Here is a 21763-nt window from a genome sequence, read left to right as displayed (position 1 = left end):
CTTTTAGAAAGATAACACCTAATTTTTGATTATCTGAGCTTAAGTTTTCTAATTCTGTAAGTTGGACAGTTATAGAGTTAATAAGATTTGGAATATTATCAAACTTTAGATCATTAGACTTATTTAAATAACATAAAACATTTGAAATTTGCTGAACATTACTGATGATTCGAGGAAATGTTAAATCATAAAGTTTTTTAATCTTTACATTATCAATAAAAGCACTTAAAGATAAATTTTGATCAACTATTACAGTAATATATGTGGAAACCTGATCAGCAAATTTGATTTTCACAAAAGAAAAACTATTTTCAATACTTACAGGATTAAAAATCCACTGAACTAGATTTTTCTATCAGTTCAGTTAGAGTATATTACATTATGCTGTTCATAAAGTTCTAAACTTTCAGCACATTTCAATTCTTTTTCTCTTCTCGAATCGGCTCATTTTTGGTCCAGGAAATATAGATGGATTTGCCTCCTTTGTTCAAAGGGCACAACGGTTTTCTTTCCAGTTACAGGTTTTCTAATGTCATTTTCCTTGAAATGCATCTCACATACCTATAACAAAATGAATGCATTATTTATATGTGCATTTAAAATAAATATTATATACTATATTCATGCATGAAAAATTAATAGATTTAAATTTCATAATCAAATAAAAAAAAATTTGCTTTAAACAGTTACAATATATTACGGTCAAACAAAAATGTTTAAAGTTTGAGCAAAAATTTAATAAAATACTAAAATTATTACTATTTTTATAAAATAAAACTCTATAAAAATAACTATATATATAAAAATAGCTATATAGTTATTTTGACATTATACACAAAATTTATTACAATAGTTTCGATATGATTGATAAGAACAACTTAATTATTATAATTAATTTATCCACAATTTAAAATAATTTACTCTAAGTAAAAATATAATAAAGAATCATAATTAAATTTTTAAAAATGAAAACAAATATTACTCACTTTAGAATTCTTCGTAACTTCAAAATCTCTTGGTGTGGCGGCAAGCCATTTCTTTCGTAGTTCTTCATTTTTGGGAAATCCAAAAACTGATACTTTTATACCATCAACTTTGTAATTTCCTCTGCAGTTTGGGACACAGCACTTTTATACCATTATTCATAACACTAAGAATTAAATTATGCTGAAATTTATAACATTTGTAGAATAAATATAAATTTTACGAAGAACGTTGGCATCAGAACACCGACGGTTGTTTACAAATTCTAATCAAAAATATTCGCCAATTGGCTCGTTTGATCAGATTCGGAGTTTTTCGTAAAAATAGCTACCCTTACTGGTTTTCCTCTGGGCCTCTACTACGTCATCATCGCCTATAGTAACCCGTTGTGGGGCTTGATTCCTCTCTAGGAGGTATTGGATTAGCCCACTCGGCTATGGGCAGCGTTACTTATGCATTTAGCAGAGTTGCAAGGAACTAATCGGCTTCATAAAGTGGGGCTAAAATTCTGTCTGTTTAATTGTGGGCAATTCCATATGTGACGGAATGACATTTTGACTTGCATGATGACAATTAATTGAAGTTTCTATGCATCTAATTTCAAATAAACATGATTTTTTCTCATGCATATCATTATTATTGGTATAATGTGATTCATAAACTAAAAAAAAGGAATTTTGTATTTTTTTTTATTTTTAATTTTATGAACTTTTTACTTGTGTGATGGAATGACATTTTGGCAACCAAGCTTTCGGCATACTGCTTAGAACTGGTAGTTTCTGTGAATTTTGCAACTATTATTTTCCTGAACTATTTTTTACTTTTAGTATAATGTGTAAGCAATTTAAATTGTGAATTTGGAAAATTAACCTCAGGTTGGTTAGCAGTTATTAACATCTATTTGCTGTGACGGAATGACAAAAAGTTTAGTGAAAGAAAGTCGTCATTTAAAAAATGTTTTATTAATATGTAAATGATAAACAGAATGTAACAGATAAACAGAATTAATATTTACGTAAGAATCAGTTAAAATTTCAACAATTTGAAAATTAGGCTGTCTCAGAAGAGGTTTTATATCTAACTTGCCAATGTCACATCTTATCTTCGTTCTCAGGAAATTTATGCATAAATCAATTTTCGTCCCATGTTCTTTAAATACTTTAACATCTAAATCGTCTTTGTTTATCAAAGTAATTTGCGCTGCATATAAAAGTGCCTTCTTTTTTTTTCGCAGTATGGGACAATGATTAAAGAGCCGACCGCATACTCCTCAATCATATTTTTCATTTCCTCTTCAAAACAGTGGCTTTTCAAATCATACACTTGGTTTTGGTTAAAATTAGAAAGCATTCCAATTTTGATGATTCGCTTCTCAACTACAGGAGCATCTAGTGCAGGTCTCTTGTTCCTGGCAATGCTAATGTAGCAAGTGTCTAGCTGAAGTCATTCTCTTTTGCCCTCACTTAAATAGAATAGCTGGACAAAAACAAAACTTCAACGATTTGTTGCTTCGACTTTATGAAATTATAAAATTCTTTTACATATTATGTGCCGTTTTACAGTAGCCAACATCTTGTTTGGCCTTTTAGAACAACATCACAATTACATGGTATTTATAGGTGCATGTGCTGTGAGGTATTAATGAAATACACTTAACAGAAATGAGAATAAGAACAAAAATGAGATAAGACACACTTTACATCAATATATGCTTCTTTATGAAAAGCCTCTTTTAAGGCCATAAGTATATATTGCATCTGCACTCTTCGTTACTCTGTCAGAGTTTGTATTATGACTGAATCCTTCATACTTGGGGGCTTGTAACTAACATCATCTTGACAGTAAAATTTTTTTTAACCAAATTAAACAGCTCATCGACATTACTTTTCTCACTTAGTTTCTTTTGAGTTCGATGTTAAATACTTCTCACATAAAGACTGAATTAATTTTTTTACCTCTATTGGTGATTTTGGAAGTGAGTGTACAATTTTTTTTATGGTGAGTGTAAATTTTTTTTTATGGCTTTACCAAGACTCTGCAGGAATTTGTATAGGGAATTTAAATTATTTGTATGTGAAGAGATTGGTAGAATTTGATTTTTTCTTTGTTTACACAATCTCCGCACAACAGCGTTTGCACTTCTGAGTTTTTTAAGTCCAACTTTTGTCGCGGAAGCTTTCTTCTCTGCCTTTCTTTCTCTGTTTTTTTTTCTTCGTCATATCATGGGGATCTTGGTCTTTTTCAACATTTTATCTGTCTTTCAACAGCTGTTTTAGCCATTAGGTTAATTGAACAAAAAAATAATTCCCTAGTTTTTGACTGAGCTTCTCAAGGACTCGTTTTGTCATTCCATCGCCGAAGATGTGTCATTCCGTCACGCTAATTATTGGAAGTTAATAATCAAATGCATAGAATTTTACAATTTCTCATTGATTCTTATGCCACATCTGCTTTATATTCCAAAATATACACATTTTCATTCAAACACGCAGTTGCTATTTAAAAAAATATACTAAAACATGTGACGGAATGACACAAAAAAAAGTTACTTTTATTTAATATATTAAACTTAAAATGACTTAAAGGCTATGTTTTAAATGTTTAAATTTTGTACTATATGCATATTTTTATCAAAATATTGCAAAAGAAAGATACATTTCTTTTATTTTATAAGTATTTTTCAAGAAAACAATTTGAGCACAAATGTGAAGAATTCACTTGTCAGCCATGTGATTACTTTAGAATGCTGCCAGATTCAAAAAACTTAAAATTATCAAAAATTAAACAATAATATGTAGACTTTGGCTATTTTTGAACATATTTTTAAAATTAAAATATGCAATTCATAAAAAAAAAATTTCACTTAAAAGTTGACACTTTCGTGGAATTGCCCTCGTGTGACTGTTTTGGTAATTTCGAACATTGCATAGCTGAATGAAATAGCCAACGCTCGATTAGGAAGTCCATGTAATATTGACGAAGTCGTTGTTTCAAAAGTAATGCTTGACATTATTTTACTAAGGATTTTAATCTATTAATCTTCGACTAACTGTATTTTTGTTAGGTATTATTATTTTTTAAATGTTTCATTCTTGAACATAACAATAATGTTTCTATGAAGGATAGTAAAAAAATATCCATTGCATACTGAATAATTCACCGCTATGAGTAAATTTATAAATCCTTTGAGTATAACTGAAAAAATCCATTGTGCACAGAGACCCTTAGCATATTTTATAAATCTCTTGAATAAATAAAAATACTTATTGTATAATGTAATAGAGTGACATCCTATTGTAACAGTCATATGTTTTCAATGAAAATGAAATTTTAATAGCCTTTTATAATCTCATTAATTACACATCCAAACGTCATTTCTCAAATTACTCGCACAAAATAGAAAACCTACCAAAATTGGTCAAAGGGAGAAGAAACTACAAAAACTAAATTCTGGCCATCACAATGTTTGACATAACATAGAAGCGCAGTCGTTTTTCCAATGATCCACCGGGTCCTCACAACGGTTGAAATCTTATTCTTTCTGTTATGCATCAAAAAACACATTTTTGGAAATAACTTTAATACCATTTAAATATAATTAAAATCCATAGCACATTCAAAATCAGTGCTTAATCTATAAAACTTGCTTCCATTCTCGTGTAAACGAAGTTTACTGTTATCATATCAAAGTAGAACTAATAAAAGATTATTTGAAAAGATAAAAATTACTAAATTCATAGATTTAGTCCGGGATAATTTTTTTAAAATAAATTTTTCAACTAACTTTAAAACTGAGAAGTTTTGAACGACATTAAATATTTTTCTTTTCTTTCTGCGAAAATATAAATCATTTAAGAATATATACTGCGCTGAGTTGGAGGCTAAGTTGCCACCATTCTTTTAAAATTTAATATTCTGCTTGTCATGAAATTTTATTACCATAATTATTGAGATAATTCAAAGATTTCTACCGGAATTAAAGTGTTTTTTTAATTCGAGTTAATTAATGTTAATTTTCAGATTATTGAATTGGTATATCAAGTTTAAAAAAAAGGACATTTTTGGCATTTCCTTCAATTTGCTTTTATCAATATTCCAAGGCCTCTAAATCTGTTCGTGACATTTATGCTGTGTAGGAATAATGTACTACGTGTTTGATATTCAAAATGGAAATTTTGACCTCAAAAACGCACCTCAACCAGCTGAGTTCGATGAAGAGTGTCAACTTTTGCACAAAAATTCATGCCGAACGAAAAGACATAATTTTGTTTCTTTCTCTTCATATGATTCGCACATCAGAATTATGTTTATTAAACGAATAATTTGTAAATTAAAATTGTATGCAGTTTTTCGCTCATTATCAAAGTGCTCTAAATTATCCTTTTTTTCAAGCGCACACGGAGAATGAAATTCTGGCAAAATTCTATAGTAATTATATTTCTAAGAAGGAAAAATACATAATTCTGGTTATAAAAACCAAAATATACGGAATTTAAACCATTCATTTTTTTTTTCATTTTTCCGTTCATATGACAAAGGCTTACCAGAAATTCGGATTTTCAAAATTATAGTTCGTATTACCACACATTTAGTAATGGAAAACTAAAAGGTAAAATTAAAACTAAAAACTAAATGTAAATAGCTTTTGTGTCGTGCTCTATGGTATCATGATAAAATTTTAAAAAAATTGCCACATTTACCAAATTTTATCACATATTACAAAAACCATATTTTATTATTAAATTTATCAAAATCATTACTAAAGCGTTTCAGTAAAATTTACCGAGCTTCTTTGGCATTCTAATGGAGCCAGAAATATGGTAGATTTTACCATATTTTGGTACTTTTGATGTTACTTTTTTACTCGCTTTTCCCTAAAAAGCTTTCATTGTTAATTTCTTTTCAGGTACCTAGAAAGCTCCAAGGATACTGGAATCAACATTAATTGCACAGATCCTTTGGGTCGATCAGCATTATTAATGGCTATAGACAACGAAAATTTAGAAATGGTGCAGTTACTTATATATAGCAATGTAGAAACTAAAGATGCCCTTTTACATGCTATTAATGAAGAATTTGTTGAAGCAGTTGAGTTGCTTCTGGAACATGAGGAACAGCATCATGTAAAGGGTTCGGCTCATGTAAGTACTTTGAGGAATATCATTTTACACTGATGAATATTTTCAATGTTTAAAAACCATTGAAATGGCTAAATTCATTTTGAATCAAAAATGTACCAAATCAAAACGCCCCCACGATATAAGTACAAGATAGAATTTTCATTTTAAAATTACCGGTAAAATAACAGGTAGCAGTCTGTCCTTTCAATTGACAGTAAAGCTTACGTTAAACAACATTTACGGTTTAGAAACCGTTTACAATTAGTATGGCTAAAAAGCCATGAACACAAAACTGTACGATTGCCTTACCATTCAATCTTAAAAAATCGCAAACAAGAAATTTAACTAGACATTGGGGCTAAACTTTGCGTTAGGTAATGGGCATTGGAGTTAGGTTGTGGTTGTAATTGAGTTGCGTTTTATAGAATAAACAGTGGAATGTAGTTTAATTAGTTTATCTATTTGCTTCACCTATCGGAGGAGATGAGAAATACTAGACTATTTGTGTTAAGTAACTTTCTGGTGCTGTCGTCTATGCGTAAATGAGAGTATCATACTCTAATAGTACAGGATCACAAATTGGTAAGTGAAGGACACTAGAAACTCTTTATGTGTTGCGGGGAATGGGGGAAAACCCGTTCTGTGGGTCATGAGAATAACAGATTAGCCTTCACGGCTATAATATGTACCCATTATTTTTAACTGTTTTCTAACCCATATTTTTTAACTGTATCAGGTGAAAACAGTTCGGTCATTCTCATAGTTAACAGTTTGAATACAATCGCATCTATGGGCATTTGACTGTTTTGTTTGAAAATGGTAAGATAACAATTAAGTAAATTGTTATTCAACCATTTTTCCAAGAAATTTCTAACAGTGAACATTCGGAGACCAAATTTTGAAACTTTTAGTTTTTCTCCTTTTTAGTACTTCTCAAAAGGAGGGAACAATGATGTTAACAGGGTTTAAATGTTATTGATATTTGTGTTCCAAATATTCGCTATTTATGCAATATGCTTGACTACTTGAATAAAATTAACACTGTGATAACTTTTCTCATTGAATCATCAAATATCAACATCCATTTCTCAGTGAAATAAACAATAATATTTTGTTTCACTTTAGTCACTGTTTTTAATTGTAAAATTAAAAAATATTGGAGCGCAATTTTAAGTGAAATAGATTATAATTGCTAGAATTAAAGTGAAAATATTTCTTCGAGCAATTTTAGTTTTCCCTCTGATTGCCATCATTATTTTCCCAAAGTAAAATGAGATATCTACAATTGTTAAAATGATATACATTCTTTAACAAAAAAATCGACGCACCAAGAAGGAGTTGTCCGATTGAAACGAAAATTGATGGATAGGAAGGCAATGTACAGAATAGTAAATGATTAAAATTTCAGAACAATTGAATAATTTATTTGCAGAGTTACAGTAACAAGTTCAATAAGGTGTTGACCCACCTCTAGCCTGGATACAAGCTGCCACACGGCGTGGCATAGACCGATAAAGCTCCCGGATGGTCTCTTGCGGTATTTTCTGCCAAATTCGATCCAATTGTCGAACGAGGTCATCAACATTCCGTGCCAGATGCAATCGCCTTCTCATCATATTCCAGACATGCTCGATGGGAGAGAGACCTGGTGATCTGGCAGGCCAAGGAAGAGTTTGACAAGCTTGCAGACAGTTCATAGCAACAAGTGCCGTATGTGGTCTGGTATTGTCCTGCTGAAAAACCTGCCCAGGGCGCTGCAAAAGGAACGGTAGCAAAACAGGTCTTAGGATGTCGTCGACGTACCACTGTGCAGTAAGTGTACCTCTAATGACGACCAAAGGGGTCCGGCTGTCAAGGGAAATGGCACCCCAGACCATAATGCTTTGTTGAGGGCTGGTTTGGTGTGCAATAGTGAAGGCAGGATCCCCCCTCTGCCCTGTGCGTCTCCAAACACGTCTTCGATGATCATCAGGACACAGTTGGAAGCGGGATTCGTCGCTAAAGACTATACGTCCCCAGTCGACATCATTCCAGCCTGATCGAACCATGCACAACCGTAATCTGGCTCGGCAGTGTGCAGGCGTGTTTGGCAGGTAGCGTAACGTTCGCCGCTAGCGTAGATTTCGCTCTCTCAACCATCTGTGAATGGTCATGGTGGACACTGGTGTTTGGGTTGAACGTCTGATGGTGGATAGAGATGAGGAAGGCGCTGTGACAGCTGCTCGGACAATCACTCTGTCCTCACGCTCTGTTGTAGCCCTAGGTCGACAGCTACCATCCTGACGCTGAACTCTGCCATTTTCCACCCATCCAGCATCTTCGAATCGCCGCATCGCTTCGACTCAAATGACGAGCGATTCTCCGATTTGTCCAACCGGCCTCTTTCAATCGAATGATACGACCTCAGTCAAACTCTGAAAGTTGCTCGTAATGAGCGCGAATCCTGCAGCGAGGCATTTTTTAAGTTGTTGAAAGGTAATCTGAATCGCAATCAAACCGAAAGTTTTAACAACCGTTGAAGAACTGCTCCTTATTACGTCTCCTGGATGCGCAGTTCCGATGCGCCGGAGATCAAACTATTCGTTTATTGGACACCAAATTTTAATCATTTGCATATCTGTTCAAAACATTCATGCATACGCAAAGCAATCGGATGATTGCTTCTTGGTGCGTCGATTTTTTTGTTATAGAGTGTATTTTTCCATCGTTTCAAATGTTATATTATAGATTCTTTTCAGAGAATATTTTCCGAGAAATTATTCAATGTTTGTTTTTTACAATAATATTATTAAATCTTCATCAAAATAAATGAAAAATCGTACTGGCGAAGTATTCGACTAAAAGAAAGTGCGTTTTAAAAGAATCTCTGTAGAGGGATTTGAAGTATAAGGACAAAAAACGTTTTAAAACACATTCTTTTTGAATAATTTTAAGCAAACTAACAATCGAAAATGAGCTTTCTTGTTGGCACTCATTCAAAAGAATAAGAGTCTACTTGAAAAGAAAAGAATAAAGTGCAATAATTTGCTTTTTGAAATGTATAAAATAAAAAGACGCATTTTTACCTCCTACTTTCAGTCAATTTTTATTTCCTTCAACTTGAAATTCGATATGCATTGTTTTTTTGCTATTTTTTACTTAAAAAAAGGATCAAAAGCTTCCCGAATAAAACTTTATTCTTGGTAAAAATTTGAATGAAATTTTATAGTTCTTTCTACGAAAAAGACTTTAAAATTGTATTCAAAAATATCATAAAAAAACAATTCTATTTCGAGTTACATTTTATCTTTTCTTTGAAATCTAATGCTAATAACTAAATCCAACAATAATTTATTATCGTTTTAAGATAGGTATTAAACCTTGAAAATTAATGTATGATTTATATTCTTGAGCAAATTTTCTTAACTTATTTGTGAAAGTGTTTTAAGAAAGATTTAAAATATCTATAAATAAACTGCTATTGCTAGTAGAACTCAGAAGTAATCACCGACAAATTCTTTTGATCCATTTTAGTTTCTTCTGTCATTTTAAATAAAAAATGTCTTTTTTTGTAGTACATGGTAAACTTTTATTTTTTTTATTATTTTTTTAAAAAAAACTAAAACTTAATACAGTCAGACCCCGATTTAACGAACCACTATTTAACGAATTTCGCGATTTAACGTTTTTTTTTCAACCCCAGCAAAAACAGAGTCAAAAACCCCTAATTAACGAATAATTAACCCCGAATTAACGAATTATTTCAGCATCCGGAAAAAATATTTTTCATACATTTTGATCAGAAAAATATTGCATTTTTTTGTAATTGGCAGATTCTAAAGGGAAAAAAATCTTTCCTGGGAGGAATAAAATAGAAAAAGTGCATATTCGTCTCAAACAGAAGAAAAGGCCGCAACGCGGAAAAACAAAATTCGTCGTGGGTAGGTGGGCAGAGTCAATAAGACATTACACTTGCAAGGTCATTTTCCGGGGGTTTGTCACGTGGACTATGAGTCAAACAGGAAATTCCTTTCTTATCTTAGATAGTCGTTTATAACTAGTAGTTTTTAATAATACATATGTACAAAAAACAATTTCTTTTTGAACCCCGATTTTACGAATGACCCCGATTTAACGAATAAAATTTCCGGTCCCGATGAATTAGTTAAATCGGGGTCCGACTGTATTTCTTTAGTATAACAAAAAATTTTGGTATTCAGCTTTGATACTTTTTTAGAGAGGAGAGTTTAATTTAGTCAAAACTTTATTTTCTAAAACCACCTTACTGAAAAAAAAATTTCGGGACAATTTAATACAATCAACTATCTAAAGGTTTACTAACTTTTTTTATTTCCTATGCAGCAGGCGATACAGACATTATCCTAACGCCGTACAGAGATAAAAAAAAAAAAGGAAAAATACAATTACAGAAAAGAGATGAAATATACAAAAACAAGAGCAAAACATCAAAGAATTTTAATTGAACAAAAGGTCTCTGGCCTCCCAGTATCGGGAGTAGATGCAGTTCTTTGTGAGAGTTCAGCATTCATCGTCGCAGGATTATCCACTAATTTAAAGGTTTACTAATTAAAATTCTGAGTTGATTCATAAGGAGAATAAATTGAGCTGTCTAGGCCAAAAAATTTGATGCCGTCACGAAAACAACCGCGAATAAAGTTTATTCATAACATATTTTTCATTTCATACAACAACAAAAAGCTGTAAGCAAGGGCTATTTTTTTTTAAATTGAATAATAATCCTTTTTTTTAAATAAGTAATGACATATATAAAACATTATTAATAATTGCTCACATTGCTATAGAGATATTTCAGGAATGCTGACAAAGAATTTATTTTGTAAACAAAACATAAATGTTTTGCCTCATTTATAAAATATAACCTCATTTTTAGTATCATTTAATAAAAATTTTCATATGAACTCTTTTCTCCTACTTTAAAACTCCTTCCCATTCCAATACCTAAATTAAAAATAATTTTACAAGCGAATAAAAGTTATTAAAACTAATAATAATAATATTATAATTACATCTTCTATTCAAAGAAACTAACACGTACCAGAATTACTGCATCATCAATTTAGTACCTTTTCTCCTTTGGCTTAATATCATTATTTTCGTTGGCATAGAGAATTTAATTTTGCCACTTTAATACAACTTTTAGTACCACATTATGTTGCTGGCATTAAGACCCAAATACTTTTATCATCATAAACTTATTTTCACCAATATTTCAAAAACATACATCAAGCTGTCGCTTACGAAGAATTTAGTGAATGAAAATTCACATTGATATTTTAGTAAAATAATTACTACCTTTAAAGTGTCAATATTTTACTGGATTTTTTTGTTTCTATCTAAAGTTATAATCAATGAAAACTCAAAATGTATTTACCCAGGGCATGTAAAGTTTTAATGAGGCATGCATTATTCACCTTTACATATTCAGTTCTAAATATTCAATCAAAACTACTGTAAATGCACCCTTTAAATTTTGACGAAAATCATGTGGATGCCAAGATGATACTGAACTAAAAAGGGTAGAAAAAAAATTTTATTATTTAATAAGACTAAAATGTTATTGAATTTAATTATATAAAAAAATAAAAGTTATATTAGTAAATAAGAATTATTTAAGTAAATAAGAATTACTTAAATAAATATGAATTATATAAAATCGAATTATTATAAGTTTATAAAACAATTTTTAGGACGATAAATTATGAATACGTTTAATTTCAATTACATTATCAAATCGTCTACAAAACAATTTTATTTAGCTTTAATTGCATTACTCGCGATTCAACGATTCATTACTTTTAAAAAGTGTTTTATTGCATGATGGAGTAATATATAGTCACTGAGAAAAAATATATGCATCCATCTTATGCATGAAGCCCTGAATTGTAACAGAAGAGAAGCTTTCAGGTCGTATCGTGAGTGCATTTCTAAGAGGACAAAGCCGAGCCACAAAATTTTTTCTACTTTCACACCAACAGTTTTGCACGAGTAGTGTCGAGAACACGTTCTTTCGAAACACTTAAGAGTTTCAGAACTAAAAGTTTGAAGATAATTTAAGCACTATCACAAAAATCTATGGCACAGACAACAGCGTGAGTAAAAACACCATATAGATTTTTTTTTGTTGGACCTTTTTCATACCAATTACAGAGAATTATTCTCAAAGTATCTGTTCGCAAGTACTCAATACAGCAGATTTTCCTCGGTGCGTAGATTTCTGTCATTAATTTTTGAAATAAAATGCAATCAATCCAGGCTTTCCTGCAAATATTCCTTACACAGTAGTTGCCACCTTTACACGACACAATTTTTACAATCCCCTTGCATGTGTCACCTCTTAATCACATACTACAAGTCCACATGCTTTATAGTAGGGTTTTCAATTACTATGTGGGCGGGTATCGTTAGTGATTACTTTATTAGCAGATACTTGTTTTCCCATCGACTTAACGACACAACGTGTTCAATCTTTCTAGATGAGGCTTTACCGAAATTATAGGACAGTGCAACAGCTGCAATTTGAAATGCCGTGTGATTTTAGCACGTCTCATTTCCACAATCATGCGTGCAATTGCATCGATGAACCTTACAGCCTCGATGGATTGGATGAGGTGGACCAATCGTTAGGCCAGCAGGTTCATCAGATTTTTAGATTTTTTTCTTAAGGAGAAACTTCAAAATACTCGTCTAAGAGACTCCAATTGACTCTATTGAAAACATCATTGCAAAATTTTTAATCGTTGCTGCAATTGAACGAGAATCGCTAATAATCTTTGAAAAAGTATACCAATTACTTGCAGGATGCTTTCGGGCTACTTTTTTTTAATTAACTTCTTCTGCATAGTTCCTTTTCAGCTCATACGTTTCATTTGCGAACACTTATTATTTTAAGGAAAAGTTTACTTCTTTCGATAAAATACTTCCCTTAAAGCTTAACAATGAGTTAAGGCAACTTCGTATATCTCTTAGTGTAAATACGTTTTTGCGTCAATTACTTATCTTAAAAACACTACCAGTTGAATGAAGCACATGTTACAAAGCTATCAGTGTGTAAGACTTAAAAAAAATAATAGCCTGGTCGGTAGGGCGCTGGGCCCATATCCAAGAGGTCGTGGGTTCGATCCTCGCCGGCCGAAGACTCCCCGTGTAGTAAATGGTGACTGATGCACGTTAAATCTGTCGATTCTCAAAGTCCTCCATGTTCCCACAACAAATCAATACCTCTGGAGGTACTGATCCAGGAGTTTCCTTGTCTTCTAGATTGGTTCAAAATTACAAGGCTACGGAGTTGAACGTAAGTAGTCGTAAACCCATGAAATTGGGTCGGCTGTTCAACGACGGTTATAAAATAAAATAAAATATTTTTAATAGAAATAATTTAAAAACTAAATCGAAACATCATTGCTCAACCATATGTCTACATCGACAACGAGGAGTTTTCTTTTCATCGAAATATTGCTACGATTAAAAAGATGTTTAGTAATTTTTCCGAAAATATTTCATGTCATCTCAACAAGCAACCGATTGATTTTCTGTTTTGTAATTTGAAATCTATATAATGAAACAATATTTATGCTATTATATGCTGTAACTTATTGCTATTATACTAATATTACAACAGCACATGTCTCGCATGTATGCCCCATTGGAGGACATTTATCTGGTCTCTTTGAGCCATGATCGAGACGTGTTAATAGTTCTAAATATTTCGTGTTTGGTATATGTTTTAAATATATAGATCAATTTCATGGTGATATTTATGATAAGATTTGTTTGTTTTTTAATACGCATTAAACCTGAAAATAATCACTCGCCTCCCTCCAATTGGCGAGTTAACAAAAAAGAAATGGCGACCTAAATTAAATAAACGACCGGTCAATTTTTTTTAACGTATAATGATCAGAGTAAATCAATACAGAAAGAGTCTCTGGGTAACACAATTTTCCAATTTCTCCATTCAAAATTTTTATCCTTTAATGTCCATCAATTTGTGGTGGAATGATTCATAGAGAACGAGAGTTCCTTAACAATTCACATATTTCAAAGTTGTAATATATACATTAAATGTATTTCGCCACCTCAAGCATTTGTAAAAAAAGTTCTTCAAAGTCAGTATGTTTATCCAATTTTTTTGCATATTATTTTAATTGCTGAATAACCATTTATTGATTCAGATTATTTCTAATATGCATTTTCCTGAAAAAATGTATTTTAATCGAAGCAAAAAGAATAAGTCTGCAAAAGTGGCTATTAAATGGAAAGGATCTATCGATATTAGTCGGCGACTCATTAGGTTTGACGAAAAAGTGGCTACTAAGCTATTAGAGTCTACCAACCACTGGCTACTCACTGAAAATTTAAATTTTCATTTAGTAGTCAGTTTCCCTTAACGCATTTGCCCGTGTCTGACACGGGCGAAAGTAAATGGCAAATTAGCGTGTCTCACACAGGCAATCTCGCGTTATTCTGTTTCTAATGGCCGTCTGAGATCCGTTCTGGTAAAAATGGATAGACTAGATTATAATTAAATTTATTTACCATAGATGACACCATTATGCATCGTTTCTTTGTGTCAACCACGTGGTGTATTTTGATGATTAGCTATAAGCTTGTTAGGAATTCTTTGTTCTAAAGCAGTTGCTTGGTGTTGAAAAGGTAATATATCCATTATTTTTGGGTTAAATATCATAAAAGTAAAAAATTTATCATAAATTAATTTTTACAAAGTGTTTTTCTAAGTTGTTTTGAGAAAAGTCATCCGATAACGAGTGACTGTGACGATTTTGAATAAGCCAATTTATCAGAAAGTTTCAGCGATGAAAGTGATGATCTCTTGAGTTGATTTAATTTGATTTAAATGTTTTTAAAATTCAAAATAAACCTGTAACTGAATTATTTAAACTTTGCTTTTACAGTTTTTTTTTCTGATAACTTTCACACCAAACCTCGCTCCCAAGTCACCCCCACAAATCAAATTTCAAAAAATAACTTACTCTATACCTACGTATTCATCTTCGGTCAAAAAAAGCTCGATCATTTTTTTTAAACTCGTGCTTTAGGAGACTAATAACACTATACCATTTTTTAGTATATATATATATATATATATATTATATATATTAGATTTAAAATTACACTTACATCCTTATATCAACTTAATATTAGCATCCATAAGTTTCATAATATTTGTTCAAATACATTGATGAATGTTTATTTTTTGTTTAGAGTTGGGAAGCCATTGATCGAGACATCGCAACATTCACTCCAGACATCACACCATTGATCTTAGCCGCTCATCGAGACAACTACGAAATCATCAAGATCTTGTTGGATCGCCTGTCTAATGATTCTTCCCAAGCTCCATTAGATATTCGAATCCCAACACCTCATGAAGTACGATGTGGTTGTGTAGACTGTGTCAAATCAAGTTGTGAAGACAGTCTAAGACATTCAAGATCTCGCATTAATTCTTATCGGGCTTTGGCATCACCATCTCTAATTGCTCTCTCAAGCAAGGATCCAATCCTATCTGCTTTTGAGCTCTCATGGGAGCTAAGGAGACTTAGCTTTATGGAACAAGAGTTTAAAAATGAATATCAAGTAAGCCTTTTGTCAAAAAGAATTCTAGAAATTCAATGTAATTTTGAGGTTTGTCATCTTGCCTATAAAGAAAATGACACTACAATTAAAGGTGTCTTGATGAAGAGTGCGCAAAGTAAAATATCGAATGACTTATAAATTTTAACATAAAGATCAGTAATAAGCATTATTAATCGTTCATGTGTACCAATGAGTAACGTTATGCGTACCAACCTTGCTAATTAGTAGGAGTATAAGTTACAAAATCAGACACCAAAACGCTTCTTCAGCACCGAATTCAGATGTTTGCCCTTCAAAAAAAGAATGAAAATCGCAATCTGGAAAAAATATAGTCCAACCTGAGTATTATAATTTTCTTACCCGGGAGTAATTTTTTAAAAATCTACATTTATTTACTCTTGTTCTTTCAGGGCAAGCAAATTTTGGAGGATATTTTTTCCTGTCTGAATCTTTTAGGTAATGTTTTACTTCGAATCTTCTTCTGTCTGTTTACTATACTTACAGAAAAATTATTAACAAAAATCGGAATTGTTTTTAAATTTTATAGAAGAGTTTCGAATGTGGATCACTGCACAGTGAGCAAACAAAATTAACAGACTACCCTCAATAACTTTTGATTTAATGATCGGATCTTGACGTTCTGGGACTTAATCTTAATGGCACAAGAGGGTGACCTCAAATATGCTAATTAATAAGTACAGACGATAATTTAAATTGAAAATTAGACACGAAAGCGTATTTTCTCTGAATGAATGCACCTTTTTTACCCAGGGATTCAGATTTCTGACTCCCAAAACATAGGGGGTAGCTACAATCAGAGAAATATGGCCCCAATAGTTTGATCAGGCCAGCGGTCCAACAATACGACAACGATAAAAATCCGACTTTTTCAAATTTCGATTTCCTAGGAACTATTTGACCAATTTCGCTCACATTTTTATTTTTTCATTTAAAATTGCATTCTTTAAAATGATGTAAAAAATTATCTACTTCAAAATTCAAACGTTTTAATACATTTATTAAATAAAATAATAGAAAATAATAAATATTTACTTAAAGTTATGTTTTGCATGGAATTGTTTTTAAATAAAGGAATTTTATAAATTTGCGCGAAAGTTTTTGAGTTCGCTTAAAATTTTATCGAGATATGGCGAAATACGCAAAAAAGTAGTAATATTAAGGGATCCAAACTTTTCACCGCTCTTCAGACATAACTATAGGGAATATATTTCCCAGATTGCGACTTATATTTAGGAAATCTGAATCCGTCAAAAAAAAGGTAGGTTTATTCAGAGAAAGTACTTATTTGCTTCTTATTTCGAAGCATAAAATATCATCTACACTAATTAATTAGCATATTTGTGTTCAATCTTCAGTACCATCGAACCTTTCAGATAGAGTCCTAGAACGGGAAAATTCGATCTGTGGATCAAAAGTTATTAAGTATGGTCCGTTTTTTATTTTGCGCAAAACAATTCAATATTAAAGAGTTTTATGCTTTATTATTCAATATTTTTTTTACATGAAATGGCATCAAAAAAATAAATAATGTAAAAAAAAAAAATACTATGTTTTTAAAAAATTTTCTTTGGAAAACGAATTTTTATATTGAGAACGAAAACTTTTGTTTCGCTTTTACAGTGCTCCACAAAAGTTCAGGTACTTTTAAAATTCTTCAATAAATTTTAAAATTATACATATTTTTCCCAATTTTTTACTGTAAATGTAATACACAGATATGAGAAGATTCAAAGTAAGAGGCCAAAAAATTACAACCGAAAAAATAAAATTCAAAATTTTCTTCCCCCGAAATTTTAGATACAGGATTGGATAAATTCAAATTTATCACAAATAACGGCAAGTTAAAAAGTGTTAACATTTTCAGGTGTCCTTATGAAACCTTGAGCTAATTTTGAAATTTGAATCATAATGTTAAACTCACAGCTGTTCAAGAATGAAATTTATATATATATTTATATATATATATATATATATATATATATATATATATATATATGTTCTAATAATTTTCAAAGAAATCAAATAGTCAAGAAATAGCTAATTTATTGTAATTTAATAATTTGATGAACACCATGGTGAGCAGGACAATATAAATATCATTATAAAATTAATGTTTTTTTTTTCAAAGATCCTGTTTCTTTTACTTTTAAATTTCTTTTCCTCTTAAATTCTTTCCTTTCTCTTCTTCTAAACTCCATTTGATGGCTAGTAAAGAGAAATTTCTCTTCTGGAAAAACATGCTTATTGATCAATAAAGATGATCGCAATAAGCGATGGTCATCCAACTGGAAGACTTTCTCTAGTATTTGATGTTTCATTTCACTCTGCTGAAGATTAATTCCCTTGCCAATAGATAGATCTTAAAGGTTTGACACCATTTTCAAACATCCATTTAATTCCTTCTTTTTAACAGCTTTATCTTTTCCCGAAGGAATAAACTTAACAAGAGTTGTAATGTAAATTAGTGTATTTGATAAATAGAAGCTATGTTTTAAAGATTCTAAGTAAGCTACGTTTCGAAGAATAAGCAAGGTGATTTTGAATGTTTGAGTCTTCTGGGATATAATGAGTTAGTGTATTTTAAAGAAATAGAGGGAAAATATTTGTTTTTCTGTTTTTTTTTCATGGATACAAACAAATGCTAATGATATTTTTTTATTAAATGTCATATCACATTTATGAAAAATATTGTTATTAAAAGTATTATTTATAAAAGATATTTTTACCACTTTCAAAAGAAATTTTTAGCATTGATATTTTTTAAAACTAAATATATAGAAATGGTAGACTATATGAAAATGGTAAACTTTATACACTGCTGGACAATTGCTAAAAACGGACCATAAGGGACTGCATAGTGTGGTTAAATTCCAAGTGAAATAAAAGAATGTCTGAATGTTAGAACTTTTGACTGATTTTTGGAAATAAAAACGAAAGGTTAACATCATTTGTAGGTATTCTGTAGTAAAATGCCGATAGTAGGTATGACTACCATGGAGGAAGATGCATCTTCCAGACTTCGTGGCATGCGTTGCACAGCAGTGTACAGAAGCTATTGGGGCAATTTGTCCCATTCCTCTGTCAGTACACGGATGCGGGTGAACTTTTTTATTGCAGGGCATTCTGAACCAGCATTTCTCCTCCCTAAAGCAATCCACATAATTTAAATAGGATTCAGATCTGCAGAACTTGCTGACCATACGAGGAGGAAACAGAATATCATTAATGGTCAGTGACAATCTCAGTTGGAAGCACGTGAGATATATAGCCATTAATCTTGACGCAACCAATCGGTCCCTTTCCTGTATGTTTACTCGACTATACGAAGTACCAATCTCACTTCAGATCATTTTTTGCAACTGTCGTTGAACAATCTACCCAATTTAAGGTTTACGACCAACAATGTTTAACCCCATATCCTTGCAACTTTAAACCCTGTCCAGAACATAAGGGAATTCCTGTATTAAGTATTAGGAGAAATTTGTTTTGGAGGGAAGACTTTTTGATGGAACTAACCCGAATTTGCTTTACATGGACAGGAGTCCCGCGAAAACCTCCAATGGTTAATCTGGCGGCAAGGGGACTCTAACCCATGATCCGCCTACAATTGAGGACATTTTACGTCAGCACTGTGGTCAGTGAGAGCTGGGTGCGGAATTCGAATCGACCAGCCATCGCTGGGATTCAAACCCGGTTCACTTCATTGGGAGGCGAACTCTCTATCCCCTAAACCACCACTGCTCGAATATCTGACAATCACACGAGAGACTTAATCTACTTTCATCCAACTGCGATGCTGAAGACACCATTACAAATGGACGCTACGGCAACGTCTGGCAAATGTGACACACAAAAGGTCGGCGGACTTATAGTCCTCCAGCTTGCACGCGACAGGCTACAGTTTCTCGGAAGATTCGTTTGCCCGCAGTATCATGTAACTGATTTGCTACCTGATTGGTAGTACTGCACCGATTCCTTTTTGCCGATAGCGCGATGTACCTGTCTTTTGCAAGCACAGAACACGACCTCCCCCTAGACGTTTGCTACTCATTCCAATTGCTTAAGAGGATTTCCAAAGCCCTGAAATAATACTGTGGCTGACATCGAACTCTTTGGCAACATCTGTTATTTTTCAGCCTTCTTCAATCTTGCCGATAGTACGGCCAAGCTTAAAACCGTCTGAATCACGTCGGGAAGACAAATCGAAAATTGCAAGTTCGTCAAATCATTATTTCCCCTTAAATTTTGAACAACAACGATGAATATGCGTCAAATCCTTCATATTTCTTATCAGCGCTGTCATGTGACAAACCATTTTTGCAACCCGAAATGTGCATACGTCTTACTGTATCTTGCAAGCTTCCTACCCTCACTTTTATGGTTGCTATCGTCGCTATTATCATCCGTCCTTAGAAATTGTCCAGCAATGTTAAAGAATTCCAACAGTTTATTAAGAAAACATTGGTATTCTTTATCCGCACAAACACCTCAGAAGCTAATTAATTCAATAGAAATATTTTCAGATTCAATAGAAACATACATTTGATGTCATTAAGAATAATGTCCAAATAAGATTATTCAAGTGTTTGCTAAATATTGAAATTTTAGCTTTTGTGTTAAAACCTTTGAGACCGCCAATTATATATATATTTTTTAATAACTGACATGATAAGAAAAAATAGTTTTCAGCGAATTACTTATTTCCTGTTTTAAATTAAACTTTGTTAGCATTCTATTGTTAACTATAAAAATCAAAATTTTTGCTAATTTTTGTTAAACTTCTGAGGTAGAGTGTAATTAGTTTGAGTATAGCATGTAGCAAAATTAGTTTTTTTCTATAAAAATCTTTAAAAAAAAGATTTAATTCTTCATTTTCTTTTAACTAGTATGGTTTTAAAAGGAAGTTTGACAGCTTATCAAAAGTCGTTTCAAATCATAAACATGATTTTTATGACTTAAATCGCGTGCAATGTGTCAGAGTAACTTTTTTTCTTCAAATCTTAGCTCTAAAGAAAGCTAAATTATAAATGTTATTTGCATTGTCTCACGAAAAAGTTTGCGCAAGCTGCAATAAAACATTCATTATCTCATTATTTTTTTAAGTATTTTCTTGATTGTTTAGGAACAGTATAAGATGAAATATATTATTGTCCAAATACAATATTTTTCAAATCGTGTAAATCACGCAATGCCATACATTTATTGTTTAAAGCAGCGTTTCTCAACCTTTCAGTAATCGCGGCCCAGTTTCTAATCAGAATTTTCATCGTGCCCCAGCTTACAGTAAAATGTATACAACAATAATGTATATTGAGTATTTTGAATTCTGTTTTTAAATTTTTTTAATTGCCAAAACAAAAGTAAATTTAAAACCAGCAGCAATTGAGATTGTAAAAACTATGTTTGGAGATAATTTTTCAAAACAATTACAGTCCACACCTCTTTCAAATGATACTGTTGCTTGTCAAATTGGTGATCTAGCTGAAGATGTGAAATGACAGCTTTTCTCAAAATTGCGTGTCAAATTGTTTTCAATACAACTTGATTAAGCAACAGATATTAATATAGATGATCTTTTAATTGCCTATATTCGATTTTGGGATAATATGTCAGCAGTAGAACTACTTTACTGCAAATTAATCGAACTCAAAACAACAGCACTCGCATCATTTGCTATTTTAAATGATTTTATGAATGCGAAAAACATAGAAGGCAAAAATTGCGTCGGAATATGCACCGATGGTGCTCGTTCAATGTCCGCAAGATTCAAAAGTATACAAGCACTTGTAAAACAAAAATCGCCTAAATGCGACTGGACACATCGCATGATCCACAGAGAAGCTTTGGCTTCGAAAGAAATGAGTCTTGGTTTGAATATTGTGTTAACTACGGTTGTAACCATAGTAAATTATATAAGAATGGGACCCCTGAGATCGAGAATCTTTTCCGCACTTCGTAAGGACATGGGTTCAGTACATTCAGCGTTACTATTTAATTGCGAGGCAAGATGTTTATCACGT

General features: G+C 31.8%; 1 protein-coding gene across 2 annotated transcripts in view; it reads left to right on the top strand.

Moving 5' to 3' along the window:
* The window catches only part of LOC107446622 (transient receptor potential-gamma protein-like), a 341741-nt gene that overhangs the window by 226398 nt on the left and 93580 nt on the right, over positions 1-21763 (top strand). For both annotated transcript variants that reach the window (XM_016061317.4, XM_071187238.2), the window contains 2 exons: positions 5891-6125; positions 15348-15722. In XM_016061317.4, coding sequence (XP_015916803.1) covers positions 5891-6125; positions 15348-15722 — 610 coding nt within the window. The remainder of the gene's footprint in view (positions 1-5890; positions 6126-15347; positions 15723-21763) is intronic.

Source organism: Parasteatoda tepidariorum, chromosome 11 (genome assembly GCF_982258835.1).
Source record: "Parasteatoda tepidariorum strain Cologne lab strain chromosome 11, Ptep-v5.0, whole genome shotgun sequence".
NCBI classification, from domain to species: domain Eukaryota; kingdom Metazoa; phylum Arthropoda; class Arachnida; order Araneae; family Theridiidae; genus Parasteatoda; species Parasteatoda tepidariorum.
The sequence above is the reverse complement of the archived record's forward strand: the minus strand, read 5'-3'. Positions and strand labels throughout refer to the sequence as shown.